This window comes from Montipora capricornis, chromosome 11 (genome assembly GCF_036669925.1).
Source record: "Montipora capricornis isolate CH-2021 chromosome 11, ASM3666992v2, whole genome shotgun sequence".
NCBI classification, from domain to species: Eukaryota; Metazoa; Cnidaria; class Anthozoa; order Scleractinia; family Acroporidae; genus Montipora; species Montipora capricornis.
Genome location: NC_090893.1, coordinates 38,718,304 through 38,733,303, shown reverse-complemented (window position 1 = coordinate 38,733,303; position 15,000 = coordinate 38,718,304). Strand labels below are relative to the sequence as shown.

The following is a 15,000-nucleotide window of genomic DNA, read 5'->3' as shown; positions in this document are numbered from 1 at the left end:
TAGTACAGCAACTCGGAAATGGCCTATTGGGATTGGTTCATTGCGCTGTTTGCACCTGCTATAATTGGTCAAAGTAATTAATTTGGTATTTGTTTCACTACACTCAATTGAAAACCGCTCTAAAGCATTCACCTGCAGGGATAAAATCCCATCTCCTTGTTCCCAGACAAAAGTTAAGTGATGAAAGGCCAGCAGTGTAACCACCTGACATCTCAAGAAGCAATATTCTCTTAAAATTGCAGTATGCCGCTGTTGATAAGAGTGGTCACTGTATCGCTGTAGCAGGCAGGACAGGAATTGCCCATTATTCACTTAACAGTAGGAAATGGAAACTCTTTGGAAATGTGTCACAGGTATTTTAAATGTTTCGATTTAAAGAAAAAAAACCCTGTTATTTTTCACGAGGATACGTGCTGTGGATAAGTGAGTGATTTTTATATTGTTTCTTTCAGAAACACATTTGAAATAATCTCTGTACTTCCACATATCCACAGTGGTGGTTTGACACTTTATGAATCTTAGGTTGAATGGTGCTGGGCGATTCTCTCGTTCCTTAAGATTCTGAGTGAGTGTGGGGGAACCATATGTATGTACATGCAACAGAGGATCTTTCATTCTCTGTTTTCACTCTGAAACCGCTCGAACCAATTTATTTTAGGATATTTCGCCTGCGTCGTAGAACTTGAACTCGAACCTTCAAGGGAAATTGAAAAAGGTTCGATTTATCGGGAGTAATCAGTTAAGCGAGCAACCTTTAATGAGGATACAGATGCTGAAGTTAAATGTACCCTAAAACAACGAAACCAGAAAGGGACTGATAAGTCTTGTGTGATGCAAAGAAGGACAAAGATTACAGGGCTGCTTCACAATAAATTAATTGCTTTAGACTGCAGTACACTGTTTGCTTTGAAGTTGTCACGTACGGACTGACGTGGTTCGAGTTATCAAGGGAAAAAGTATATAGAAAATGACCTGAAGGGAAACGAAAATTGCTTCGAGTTAGCGGAAGGTTTGAGTTATGGAGGGTTCGAGTTACCAAGGGTAAACTTGCAGTAAATGTTGGGTCGGAAATCCACGGCAAATCGATTTTGGTTTGAGTTAGCGAGGGTTTGAATTATCAGGAGTCGACCGTATATGGAATAATTGCGAAAGACTTATGATGGAGCAAAGTTATATTTGAGGTGACGTTTTCGTCCATGTCGCCGTCATAGATTATGTTGGTGGCTGTGGAATTCATGTTAACCTTGGTAGCACACCTCTGCTTTCATCTCAATGCAGGAACAAGGCTTCTCTTGTCGTGGTGGCTTAGCTTGGTGGCGAGATTTTCTTATTGTTCCCTGTTACAATTTTAGTTCATCATCTGACGAGGTAAGTTAACATCAGTTTTCATGCCAATAAGTTCTCGCAGAGGTCGAGAGTTCGGGTCGGTAAAACAAGGAGATTTGCGGACACTTTCGTCAACAAGAGTAGCTTTGTGACAATTGGTCGGTAGGATTGCTGACGCTCAAGGTCTTTAAGTAACTAAGGAGAAAGTTATACCTTTGCAATGACATCTGCAAATGGTTAGACTCTTTAGTCTTCTCACAACCCTTCAGTGTTCATGAGTAAAAGTGAAATAAAGGAATCATATCGTATTCATGATTACATTTTAGACTTTAATTACAGTTGTACATGAAAAATATTATGCATCAAATGGAAACTCAGGAAAATCCCAGCCCCAGGTGGGATTTGAACCCACCACCCTCCATGATCTAGTGGGATGCTCGAACCACTGACCTACTACAGACTCTATCGTGAGCAAAATGTGGATATAGACTACATGTACAACTGCATCACACAGTCACATAGTAAATTCCAGACAGCCATATATGACTCAAAACTGCATCACGCAGTCACATTTATTAAGGCATATCAAAGATGCAACCAACCAATCACCTAAGTGAGTAATGTGAAAAACAAATGAAAGATATTATGAATCAAATGGAAACTCGGGAAAATGCGAGCCCCAGATGGGATTTGAACCCACGGTCCTCCGTGATCTAGTCGGATGCTCTAACCACTGAGCTTAGATTTAGCACATTAACTCGCTTAGGTAATTACAGTTGTACTGTAGTTTTAGTAATATCATTATATTTGAGGGTTAAGTATTTTGTAAAGTCGCGCAATTCATGGTATTTCTTCAAACTTATTTAATGAAACTCTTTCTGTCTGCAAGTCTCTCTGTCTCTGATAAGCTATAGTTACCAATAAGCATACAGCCAATGCTTACAACGTCAACCATAGGTCTTTCCGGCTGACTTACTTGTACTTTGCTTGCATTGTTTTAGGCGTGACCAAAAGAGCATGTGTTGTCTGTATTCACTCACTTTGATCACTGCATAGTCCTTGACTGTTTGAAATTGTACAGACACAGATTTCGTGGTGAACACGTTCGTTGTTTATGTCTTCCTTTTACAGGTTCGTTTTTACCCTCGAACTTGCAACTTAGATAACGCTTTTGCCCTGAATATCAAGCTGCCATCTCCAGCCTTTTTGGTTAATGTGTTCCGCTGTTTGTTGTTGGTTTATTGCTCTGACAGTCGAGTGGTTTTCTTTTCATTGGAGAGGACAAGCAGTGACCCAAGTAAGGGCTTAACCGAACAGAAACACACGTTATTTAATGCACGACGCTTTTAAGAAGCATGACAAATTGTCCCCCTTGCTCTTCTCCCCAACTTCAACGTTACTCGCGTCAGGGAATACAGATTATCAATGTTATCACGTTTTTGTGAAACAGCAAACGTCGGCTTACCTCTTCACGTTTCATGTTTCACTTAAAATGGAGAGAAGGTTGCGACTTTAGCTTCGCGTGACCCACGGTAACTCGAGTACTAACTTAGTTACTAAAAAGCAAAAAATAAAGGAAGTCTTTTTAAACATTGTTTGTAGAAAAAGACGCCATGTAAAAGGAAAATCCTTACCCGTCAAACTTTGAGAGTTTCGATGAAGCTGTTTTGTCCGTCAACAGAGAGTCAACGTTAGTTCATGAAGAAAATTGCGACAAGGAGTCAATTATGAACTACCTATAACCATGAAGCCTAATTTTTCCCCCTTTTTGCATACCGGAAAATGGTTTTCGGGTCCTTTTTTTCCGCAAACAACTTCTGATGTAGAAGAAAACGAAAAGAACACTTCACGTATACGGCAAACGCGAAAATGCCTACTTTCACGTAGAAACGGCAAGCAGCAGCTGGCAAACGTAGAAAATGGCGGTAAAATTATGGTCACGTGGTCACTTGCGTTCACGTTTCACGTAAACGTGATGCTGTAAGTCACAAAGTGTCACCCAAACTCGTTCTCATGTAAAGATAAACCGTTTACCTTCACCAAAAAATAACAATAATTAGCTCTTACACTAAACTTACTTATTGCTAGATTAAATAGGTAGCTAATGCCTATACTTAAAAGGGACACTAAGGGCACTTTCCATTTGACAGAACTGGCCTGCCAGACTGGGCATTTGGAAAGACTAACTTCAGTCGAGGATGATATATACTCCTCCAGAAGAATACGAGGGATTATCATGCAAGTGTTTCTTCAAATTGTTACATTTTCTTTGCAAACTGACGGGTCTGGCTGGCCAGTTTTGACAAACGAAAAGCGCCTTAAGTGTTGGAAATTAAAATCAGGTCTGCACCTAAGTATGTGTATTTGTGGACATAAGTGTGACCGAATAGTGTTCTCTGTTATCCGAGACATCAAAGCCCCGTTTACACGAGCAGTTTTTATTTGCTCATGTAGACGAGAAAATTTGGCCAATTTTTATATGACAACTGTATTTGCTAAAAAGCTGGCGTGTTAGCTTTTATGCGACAAATAAAAGTTGTCAAATACGAAAAATTGCTCGTGTAGACGACTTGTCACATAAAATGTGGCAAATTCCTGCCTCTGAGTGAGCGCCATTGGAGAGCGACCAGGCAACTGCGCCTTGTTTCTTGTTGTTCTCTGCTGGCATTGCTGACCCACCTAACTACAAATTATCAACAGTTATTTGTTGTGCTATCTACACGATCAAATATATTTGTCACATAAAATTGTCACATAAAAAAAATTGCTAATGTAAATGGGTTTAATTCTTTCCACCCACCCTCCCTCACTCCAGAGGAACTGAGGAATCATTCCACCCTTGCAAAACTTTCTTCTGCGATTTTGTGCAGAAAGAATTGTATCATTACTAACAGGGTCTTTGTGGCATGTTTAGATTGATGTTCATTACCGTTCTGAACGTTACTTATAAGCAGTAACGGAAGAACAGACGGCAACATAAGGCTATGAATGAAAAGAATGCAAGGCTTTGATATTTTTATGCCTTCCTTCTTTATGTCGCTGTTGTTTTAAGTGGGGACGTGGTCCGGCGTATAAGCATCAGCACAAGACTTCTAGCCAATCAGTAAACTGCTCCTTTGGGAAAGCCTTCATCCAACTCGTCCATAATGATTTTAAGTGTTGGGACGAAAGGGACTGGCCACGGGCAACCAGCGGCAAAGCCGCACGGAGAATGGGGAGGGGCGCCCCTCCGCATTGGAAGACCTCAGACAGCAATGACCAGAACCAGGTTGCTGACCAGCGGTTTTCGTTAAAACAATGGTTTGCTGGGGGTGCCCAGTCTCGCGGGCTCAGAAAACCTGGTTGACTCTCCACGCGGCTTGTGCCTCTCGCGCCAACAATACCCCAGCTACCCGGGCTAGCTTTCCACTTAATGTACAATTCTTCTTTAATCTGAAATCTAGAGACGACAGAAGCTAAGCCACTGCATCTGTTTCAGATGTTCCTGAAGTGCAGGTGTCACGTGTTCAAGAAGTATCATTAGTGAATCACGTGCCCCATCCCTTAGCAGTGATACATGTCACGCTTACATCACTATATGCAGGTGGGTTCAAGACTGATAATTCATGCTAGCCCATATATAGAGAACCACCCATTGTTAACAATAGACTACTCTCGATGTATTAAAATTCAGCTTGGCAGCTAGGCCTAGAGGACACAAAAAAGGAAAATTAATTAACATGTTTATTCATTTCTTTTGTTTGTGTCCTCTAAGCCTCACTATCAAGCTGAATTTTAATATATCGAAAATGGTCTATTGATAGTTATTGGTCGCGGTCACACTACTCTAGTGTCAACTGTCTGGTGTCTTGAATCTCTAGGAGAACACTGAACAATAGAACTTGAAGTAGCACTAGTGTTTAACTCCCTAATGTGACCGCAACCATGGTTTGGAAGTCTATTGTTTATTTCCATATATGGTGATTTGGGCTAACGGTGTGTTTTTGCCTTTTTCACATTTTACGCTATCCTATAAGCGCATAGTTATTATAACTGAATGACCCAAAACTGTTTCACTTACAAAAAAGTGTTGTCTTGTTAATTCCTGTTTTTTGAAAGACATGTGGCCCTTTTCTCGAAAGTTCCAAGACCTCTCCTTGAGAACCTGTGTGTGAAACTACAGAAGAATCCGTATTTTCCTGGGAACCAAATGGTGAATTTTTAGTATAGGTAATCATATGAGTTAGAATGCAATTTGGAATAAATAAGCAGGAATTTTTTTTTTTTACAAGACGAACAAAATGTGCACGAGGCTGTAGGGCGAGTGCAATTTGTAGTCTTTGGGAAAAAAATACGAGTGCTTACTTATTGCTTCAGTACCAAAGGTTTGAGTAACAACACAATGAAGATTTTGTTATGTTACTGCTAAATTCAATGTCTTCAGAATACGTAGGTTCCGAAGGACTGGATGGTGTTGAATCTCTTATCATTAACGTGGGTGGTCGTTTATTAATGCTCCAGAAAGACAAAGCATATCCAGAGAGGAGAACTAGAAAGGTAGTCAGTCAAAGAAAGTTGTTGTCATTTACTGAAGAAGGAAAATCGTATTACTAGGATGAGATATGGTTGCGTTTGCTAGATCCGTCCAAATTCGCTTGCCAAAAAATACTAGAAGTCATCAAAAAGTCTTGAATGTTGTCAAGATGTGAAGAGTAGAACTATGACATATTGCTTTATTATAGTTCAGGCTCAATGTTTTTTAAAGGAACTGTGCTATTGAGATCAGTGAGTGGTTTTATGAAACGTTAAAGTTATTTTGGAATAGGGTCAATCGAACGCACCCTAAGTATGTATGTAGTATGTGCTGCTGGTTTCTTTGGAAGATTGGTGTGAAAACGGTGGGCTTACGCTAATGATGCAGAATTTGTGAACAGATTCCGCTGAAAAGTTTCAACCGACGAAAAGGATTAATTAAGAGACATACTCGGTTAATTAAGATAGGCCTGTATGTAACATTACAAGTAAAAAATGCGTTAATTATGAAATAGTCATGTTTAAAGCCTTGCTTTTATTATTTAGTGCTCGTTTTGTTCTCCTGTTGTTCTTGCTTCCTGTGTGGAAAATATCTGGACATCATCAACATCCAGTCGAACCAAAAGACACCTAATGGAGGCCCTGTGGCTGGGATGCGGAGCCAATGGAATGAAAGTAGGGAAACATTGTTATTTCTTGGTGTTGTCAGTTTTTGAAGTATGTTTTGCTTGCTTCAAATGGCATTTCTGTTGACTATGAGGAGTTTCCAGATGGCCCTCGGGTGTGGGACAAAATCGTGAAAAAGCAACATAATTTGAAAACGTACAGTCGAAAGTAAACTTGATTTCTTGGCTTACTAACCCAATGGTTGGGAGGTATAAAGCTTCTTTTGAGTCAGTAATGCTTCGCCCTCTTCAATTCAAGTTCATCAGAAGGCTACCCTTAACAACATTGTTCTCAAACAGTTAGCTATATGGGCCAACTTTTGCACTTACTATTTCTTCGAAGGTTAAGACGGGATTTAGCGCCTTTTTTCAGTTTCTGAAAGACTTTTTTCTTCTGAATCCTGCAACACTTTTCAGTAGCTTCTGTAAGTGTTAAAATATTACACAGCATATGTACAAGCTTTTCTTTAATCGGAAATAAGTAACAGTCAGGATGCGATAATTGATGGTTGTCAACCTGGGACCGGTTGTTGGAAAGCCGATTAAATTAATCCAGGATTTGCGCAAACTTTTGTTTCATGTTTTCAACTTTTTGGTGAAAGTTTCTTTTGCTTATTTCTGTTTTTCAAGATTGACTTCTTCTAAGTTTTGCCGAATATCAGCGTTGAACAGCATTTGGGAGTAGAAAAATAAACTCCTTGGTTAATTCTTAATCTGGGATTCGCGTTAATCGGCTTTTGAACAATCAGGCCCTGGCCTCCCACCTCATCATTGATCCGAGTTCGACCTTGGTCTCGGCCTTGATGTCGTAAGTGGGCTAAGTTTCAGTCGATCTCAATCTTTTTCCAAGGGCTTTTCTCCTTCATCGAAATCATCTCTCAGTCAATTACATCTGGCTGCGGGCAGATACCCTATGGTGGGGATCATCTGACCCCTGGTGCCCTTTTCCCGAAAGTCCTGAAAACTTTTCGGGCCCGAAAAGCCATTGTGAACCTGCCAACCTCTTGTTTTGGAATGCCGATCTTTTAACATGTTTTCAAGGTAGCTAAAAGCAAACTGACTTTGAAGTTTCACCACTTAAATCCTCTCCGTTCTTGAGATACAGAGGGAACCGTGACACCCGAAAATGGCCCGTAAAGTTTCGGGACTTTCGAGAAACGGGTCCCAGGTATCCTTTCCTTTCATTGAATTGAATGAATAAAATCGGTATTGTGAACGGGAAATTCCCAGTCAACATTTGATTTTCTTGCTGCCTTCGTTATTTGTTTCTCTCAAAGGTTTGGCTTCCTTTGTTCCCTGGAGATGATGAAAATCCGCCAAACTTCCTGTCGAAGCGAATCATGCTGCCATTTCAGCTAAACATATATCCATTGGGTTAGTATTAGAAAATAAATGTATGCTATTACTGTAACTCTTTTATCGAGCTTTGCGTGCATCTTTGGAGATTTGTTCATTTTCTTTTTACTGGGTAGGTGAACTGTGTATATATTTTGTTTTCTACAGCTGTTTTGTTTCAAGATGGTGTAATTCTTGGTGCTGCGAATGAACCAATGCCTTTAGAATGCACATCGCCTGCCCCTACTTCACTTTCTCCGCAAGCTTTTCCTTTCTGTACGTTGGAAAGAACGGTATGTTATCAAAACAGATAATGGGGCATTTAAGGAACAACGACAGCTAAGGCATCGAGAATGCCGCAAAGCAAGAATATTCAGTATTGGTTAAAAATAAAAAAATACACTTGTTGCACACACACTTAGCTATCGGCTATCTCCACGCGATTGTGCATGTGTCCTTTTTCATTCTTACCACATTTTGACGTCATCTGAACAAACGCACGGCAACATGGAATCTCATGGCTAAATACGTCACTCTATGTACCTTCCCCGCGTAGCTTAGTGTCTTCTATCAGATTGTTTCATTGTTATGGTAATTTGATTAATATAGTTCAAGAACTAGAAATGCGAAGTGTAACTTGATTACTCGACGGTTTGAGCAGAGCCTTCAAATGTTGTGTGTCCCTTGTTTTGCAGACTCAGATATACTTACACCACATTCTCAGGCAGCTTTTGCGACGAAAGTAAGTGACGTTTTTAGTTCCCTAGGTTACGTATTACCTACTCTGCCGCTGCCGCCTTCGCCGCAGAAATAGGGAGTTTTAAGGCCCGGGAAAAGGGCTTTAACATTTGCTCCCACATCCGTTCGATTTTGTTGAACAATGTTGACTGGTGGGGTGGGCAAACGGTTTCAACACGTCATCAACTTCGATTCGTCGATTCAACTTCGATACAACATATTTCAACAAGGTTGAAAGGTGGGGAGGTGGAGGGGCAACAGTTTCAACATCGCTGATCAACATCATCAGCATCATCATCATTAATAAATTTATTGTTTTTTTTTTTTTTTGTTCTCAGCTTAGGTCAGCAAGCCCTGAAAATTGCCAATATGTGTTGTGATCTTCCATATTTCCCACATGTACTTGAACTCATGTTACATGAAGTGCTAGAAGAGGAAGCTACTGCATCTGAACCTATTCCAGGTAACTCGCAATTATTTTCGTTTTGGGGTCATTCTTTCTATGCTGCTTTACTTACGTGTTACTAGGCACCTGTAGATTGGTCTACAAATGAAGGATTTAAATGGAACTTGTGTACATCAGATGACCGATGACCTTGTTAATGAACTTTTTATGGTATGTTCATCTGCTAAGATGACCATGATTTGAGCCCACATTCCGAGGATAGGGCGCACAGCAGTCGCTATCGTTCTGGATGCACGCGAAACCTTGGAGAGGCTTAAAGCTACTCGCAGAGTAAATTCTGCCCTGTTTTCACAAAGTCAAGCCACCTCATTAGAACAATCTTGATCCATGCATCCCTCTCCTCTTCGGCGACGTTTGTTACATGGGCTCTCCCTTCGCTGCTCATTTCCTCTGGAAATCGCGTTCACCATTTCTTAGTTCCCTAAACAGGACAATGAGTGGTCAGATTGTCAGTGAGGATGTTTGACTACCAATCTTATGACCTAGGACCCGTTTCTCGAAAGTCCTGAAAACTTTTCGGGCCCGAAAAGCCATTTGTGAACCTGCCAACCACTTGTTCAGGGAAGCCGATCTTTTAACATGTATCAAAAACGCACACTGACTGTGAAGTTTGATGACTTAAATCTTCTTCCTTCTTGAGATACAGAGGGAATTGTGACACCCAAAAATGGCCGGTAAAGTTTCGGGACTTTTGAGAAATGGGTCCCTGGTGGAGGAGAAACGACAAGGAATGGAAAATTGGAAAATCACGATCGTTCTGAGCGCAAAGAACACCCATGCAGTTTTATGAACACTGACAGAGCTCTAATAGCTCATAGTACAGTTGCAAGGAAGTGAAGTGAAGTTAAGTGAATAAAATAAAAATGTATGTGAGTTATATATGTATATAGTGTGGGTTGTAGATGAAAGAGAGAAATGATCCTTACATTTATCTGGACAATTTATGCAATGGTCTCTTATAGTAGAACTGGCAGCCTCGTCTCGAAGAGGGATTTGGGCAGGATCTTGTATGACTGTGTAGCCCGATCCTGGAGTGGCAGTCTCTGTTGCAGGTGGCGCACACTTGCCTTGTGGAAATACGCATAGAGGCTGCGCATTCTTTCCTCGCCGCTCTCTTGCCTGTGGCCTGGACTGTAGCGTCGCTTCCACCATTGAAACCCCCACTTGCCGCCATGTATCTCGGTGATTGGCGATATCCTCCCATGCACTAGTGACGATTAGTGCAGATCGCAAGTCTCGCTTGATGACGTCCTTGTAGCGCAGCAGCGATCGACCCACGAGACAGACGCCCTCCCGCAGTTCTCCATAAAGGGTTCTCTTGGCAGGCGACCAGGCTCCATGCAATGTGCATGGCCGAGCCATCAAACGCGTCACTGAATGAGCTGCGATGGCATGCTCAATGAGCCAGCGGACTCCAGGACCTCGGTGTTGGTGACTCTGTCCTGCCACCTGATGTGCAGCAGGCGCCGAAGGCAGTGGAGGTGGAATCCCTTGAGTCGCCGCTCTTGTCTGGCATAGGTCGTCCACGACTCGCTGCCATAAAGGAGAGTTGGCAGGACGTAAGCTTGGTACACGCACATCTTGGTCCTTTCGCTCAACAGGTCATTGCCTCACACTCGCTTGTGGAGTTTGGCCATGACAGCAGTTGCTTTGGCGATCCTGCAGCTGATCTCAGCATCGAGTGAAGTCAAGCTTGACACGGTGGAGCCCGGAGTCTGGCGATGTTAAAGAGTTTGCCATCTGACCTCGTCTGGACACCTTCTGTACAGTCTACAAAGGCATACTGGAGCAGAATCGAGAAGAAAATCCCAAACAGTGTTGGAGCAAGGACACAGCCCTGCTTTACTCCACTGCTGACTGGGAAGGCATTGGAGGTGGCCCCATTGAAGCAGACCGTACTCTGCATGTCCTGGTGAAAGGAGGTGATAGTCGCCAAGAGCTTTGGAGGGCAGCCAATCTTCTGGAGGATCTTGAAGAGCCCGCTTCTGCTCACCAAGTCAAAAGCTTTGGGGAAGTCGACTAAGGCTTGGAACAATGGCTGCTGGTGCTCTCGACACTTCTCCTGCAGCTGACGGAGGGCAAAGATCATGTCCACTGTGGACCTACCGGCTCTGAAGCCACACTGTGACTTGGGGTAAACTTGCGAAGCAAGGCTCTGCAGGCGGGTCAAGGCGTAGACTTTGCCAACGATGCTCAGAAGAGAGATGCCGCAATAGTTCTTGCAATCACTATGGTCACCCTTGTTCTTGTACAGGGTGACTATGTTGGCACCTCTCATGTCTTGGGGGATGTGACCTTGCTCCCAGCACAGGCAGAAGAGCTCATGAAGCGGTTGCAGGATGGTTTGCTTCCCATGCTTCAAAACTTCCAGTGGGATACCGTCCTTCCCCGGTTCCTAGCCACAGGCGAGACCGTCGATGGCTATGCTGAGCTCTTCCAGTTTTGGCGTGTTGTCAAGCTCCTCTATGACTGGCATCCCAGGCAGGGCATTGAGGGCAGTGTCTGTGACGATGTTCTGGGTTGAGTAGAGCTCGAAATAATGCTCCACCCAACGCTGCAGCTGCATGCTCTGGTCAGCGATGACCTTGCCAGTCTTTGATTTGAGTGGGGCTGTTTTGATACTCGTAGGGTCGGTGGCAGTTTTGACGCCCTCATACATCCCCTTTGCGTGGCCACAGTCCACTGCTAGCTGGATTTGGGCACATAGGTTCTGCCAGTACTCGTTGGCACAGCGGCGAGCAGTCTGCTGGGCCTTGCTCCTAGCAGCTCGAAGGGCGTCGTGTGTGCTTGGGGAAGGGTTCTGCTTGTGAGCCCGCATTGCTTTCCTCTTGGCCTCCGTGACTGGCTGCATTTCTTCCCAGCAAGCCTCAAACCAGTCAGCATTCTTGTGTTCTTTCTTGCCGAATGCAGCCATGGCTAAGTCGTAGATGGCATCACAGAGGTGAGACCATTTGGCATCCGGGTTGCTGGTTGGTGGTTGTTGGTTGCGCAGCAAGTCTCTCCTGGAGGCTCTCAGTGAAGTTCTGAGCCTTAACGGGGTCGGACGTGCCACAGGCGTTGATGTGGGGGCGACCCTTGGTCTTGCGGTGGTGGATCTTTCTGGGCTTCAGCCTGACCTTGCTTGCAATGAGCGAGTGGTCCTTGTCACAGTCCTGTGATAGCTTCTTGTGTGGAGGACACTGCTGAGGTCTGCTCTCCTAGTGATGACGAGATCTAGTTGGTGCCAGTGGCGGGACCGAGGGTGTCTCCAAGACACTTTGTGCAGCTCCTTACACTTAAAGTAGCTGTTGGTGATGCAGAGGCCGTGGTGAAAGCAGAGTTCGAGCAACTGCTGCCTGTTCTCATTCATCCTGCCAACGGCGAAGTGGCAGAGGCAGGTAGGCCATGCTTGCCAGTCGGTCCCAACGCAAGGTTTGAAATCGCCTAGCTAATATATGATTCCTGATAGTGTTTCCTGCAGGGCCTCGTAGAATTGATCCTTGGCTTCTGGGGTGGAGGTCAGAGTCGGGGCACAGGCGGATGTGATGTTCACAAAGCCCACCGACGTTTTCATGCCAAGGGCATGAATTCTTGATGACCCTCCTGTCGTGGCAATCAGTGAGTTCCTCACGGCAAAACCTACGCTGTACTGCCTTGGCTCGTCCTGGGACAGGCCTTGCCAGAGGAAGGTGTAGTCTCTTTCCATAAGTGACCCACTGTCGGTCAACCGGGTTTCCTGGAGACAGGCGACGTCGATGTTGAGTTGCGCCAGCTCCTTGTTGATGATGGCGGTCTTGCGGGAGTCGTCCATTAGCTGAAGGTCAGTGGAGAGACCGGGACACATGGTGTGAATGTTCCAGCTTGCGATTCAAAGAGCTGAAGTCTTCGTAGTTTTTTTTGTTTTTGACTGCTTGGTGCAAGTACTTGCTCGCTTGTTGGGAGGGTCCCCTAAGCTCTACGCACCCAGTAGAGCAAGCAAGCAATGACGGGCGGCACCTTACTGGCTGGGGGCTTCCCAGCTTGAGGCATGCAGTAACCACCCAATGAAGCTCTGAGGGCTTCTCCCACCGTCGGACAAGACCCCTGGCGCTCCTTCTTACACCAATCAGTCGGAGCTTAGAACCAGTAAACTGCCTCGTCCCATGTTGTGCTGGAGTCTTGCGACACCGCTGGAGTGCCCTTTCCAGTTTGCGCTAAGGCCTGGGTGGGAAGATAAGGAGACGCTGGGCTGCCCATAGGACAGCGTCCCCCTCTTGGTGTAACTGGCTGGGTCCAAGGGAAAGGAAAAACCCATACAACTTGGGGCTAGCTCCACTGTAGAAGCTGCCGGAAGGAAGTGCTGAGCACCTGCCATCTGCCTTAGGGGCTCCACTCCGGATTTATGCTCGAGGTTTACTCCTGCAGCCTTCCTGAAATCAGGTATAGCCGCAAGGCACTGGAGGTTTGAAATCAGGGTTTACCTTCGCCTAGATGGGCTGCCTTCACAGGCTAAGAGCCCCATCTACCCTGGGCAACTGGTTTTAAGGCGCCAGTGGCTTCGCCTTCGCCCCTTCTCCTGTCAGTGGTGCCAGTTCCACCACGCGGGTTGAGGCCAGAAGTTGGACTTAGCTGACAGAGACTCTTAGAGTCGCACGCCATTGGGAGCATTTCTAGAGGTTGTGAGAACCCAGCCTCACAACCCACTCCCCGGCAATAACAGCCTTATTGAACCTATAGACAGTCTCTTATAGGAACATGAAATTCGAGTAGCTTTATTGGGATTCGAACCCATGACCTCTGCGATGCCGGTACAGTGCATTGAGTTGTTTATTGTGAAGCTTGATCTCCTGAGTGAGAATAATGCACTTACGCTGCGATGCCAGACAATAAGCCATTCAATTAATATAACAATGTGCAAGAGCTTACATTAGTTGCTTAGCAAAGTATTGTCAGGCCCATTTGCAATTAAAGCAACGATGAAACTGTTTTCGGACAGAAACATCATTGAACAGAAGAAGGTTGAATGGAAGTCGGTTCCCTGACTGAGCGAATATTGCTGCACACTTTTTTAATACTGAGCTATCACACAAACGGTTAAAGTTTGTGTGATATCTCGTCAGAAGGAAATTTAAAGAAGAATATTTGAAATTCAACTTTTAGCAGTTTGGATGTGTTCCCAACACATTTAATCTGCAAAATAAAGTTTCATTTAAAATAATATCTACCCGTTCATAATCAAACGAAGTTTATCTGACATAATTTTGAAGGCTGTAACCTGAAACAGTATCGCCCCGAAGCGATACAGTTGTTTAGACAAAACCAAGTAGCATGTACTTTGAATTAAAGTCGCCAGGTAGCGACGTATCTTGTGTTTAAAATTCTTGGTTGGAATTTTCTTCACCATAACCAATCAAAATCCGAAAGCAACGACGTATCGACGCTGACAAAGCGCGGGAAAATGTGCAATTGCAAGGAGCAATGGTTTTGCTTTTTAATTGCGGAAAACCGGGCTCAAAATTTCGCAGTTCTGTAACTTCCCTGAAAATTACACTATGCAAATAAACTTTCTGAATGCTGTATATGGTTTTCACTTGACGTCACAGCAGCCATTTTGTGGACAGAACAATAGAGAAAAAAGTCTGTTGTGAATTTGACTCTATTATAATGCAAAGCATGAGCCATAATTTGCTATTGTTTTGTGCACCAACATAGCCGTCTCATCACGTGATTGAAAACCATCTATTGCTTGAAAATGTAGTAATAGATTTCTAATCATGCGTTTGTTTTTATTAGATGCTCTCTTACCACGTATTGTTCGGTTCATAAAGGAGTTTCCTCAATACCTAGACACAGTCGTTCATTGCGCGCGAAAAACAGAGGTTGCTTTGTGGAGCTACCTTTTCGTGGCTGTTGGCAATCCCAGAGATCTGTTCACGGTGAGTAAGTCAGACAATAAGTTAAGTCAAGGGAAACAAAAGAATTCGAACAAACTTCAGACAT

General features: G+C 43.9%; 1 protein-coding gene across 2 annotated transcripts in view; it reads left to right on the top strand.

Annotated features, from left to right (window-relative positions):
* Nucleotides 1-15,000, top strand: part of LOC138024232 (guanine nucleotide exchange factor subunit RIC1-like) — a 62,791-nt gene that overhangs the window by 35,190 nt on the left and 12,601 nt on the right. For both annotated transcript variants that reach the window (XM_068871361.1, XM_068871360.1), the window contains exons 15-25: nt 243-353; nt 1,279-1,368; nt 2,458-2,623; nt 4,805-4,909; nt 5,750-5,862; nt 6,385-6,513; nt 7,781-7,877; nt 8,007-8,131; nt 8,534-8,580; nt 8,915-9,039; nt 14,794-14,936. In XM_068871361.1, the coding sequence (XP_068727462.1) occupies nt 243-353; nt 1,279-1,368; nt 2,458-2,623; nt 4,805-4,909; nt 5,750-5,862; nt 6,385-6,513; nt 7,781-7,877; nt 8,007-8,131; nt 8,534-8,580; nt 8,915-9,039; nt 14,794-14,936 (1,251 nt within the window). The remainder of the gene's footprint in view (nt 1-242; nt 354-1,278; nt 1,369-2,457; nt 2,624-4,804; nt 4,910-5,749; nt 5,863-6,384; nt 6,514-7,780; nt 7,878-8,006; nt 8,132-8,533; nt 8,581-8,914; nt 9,040-14,793; nt 14,937-15,000) is intronic.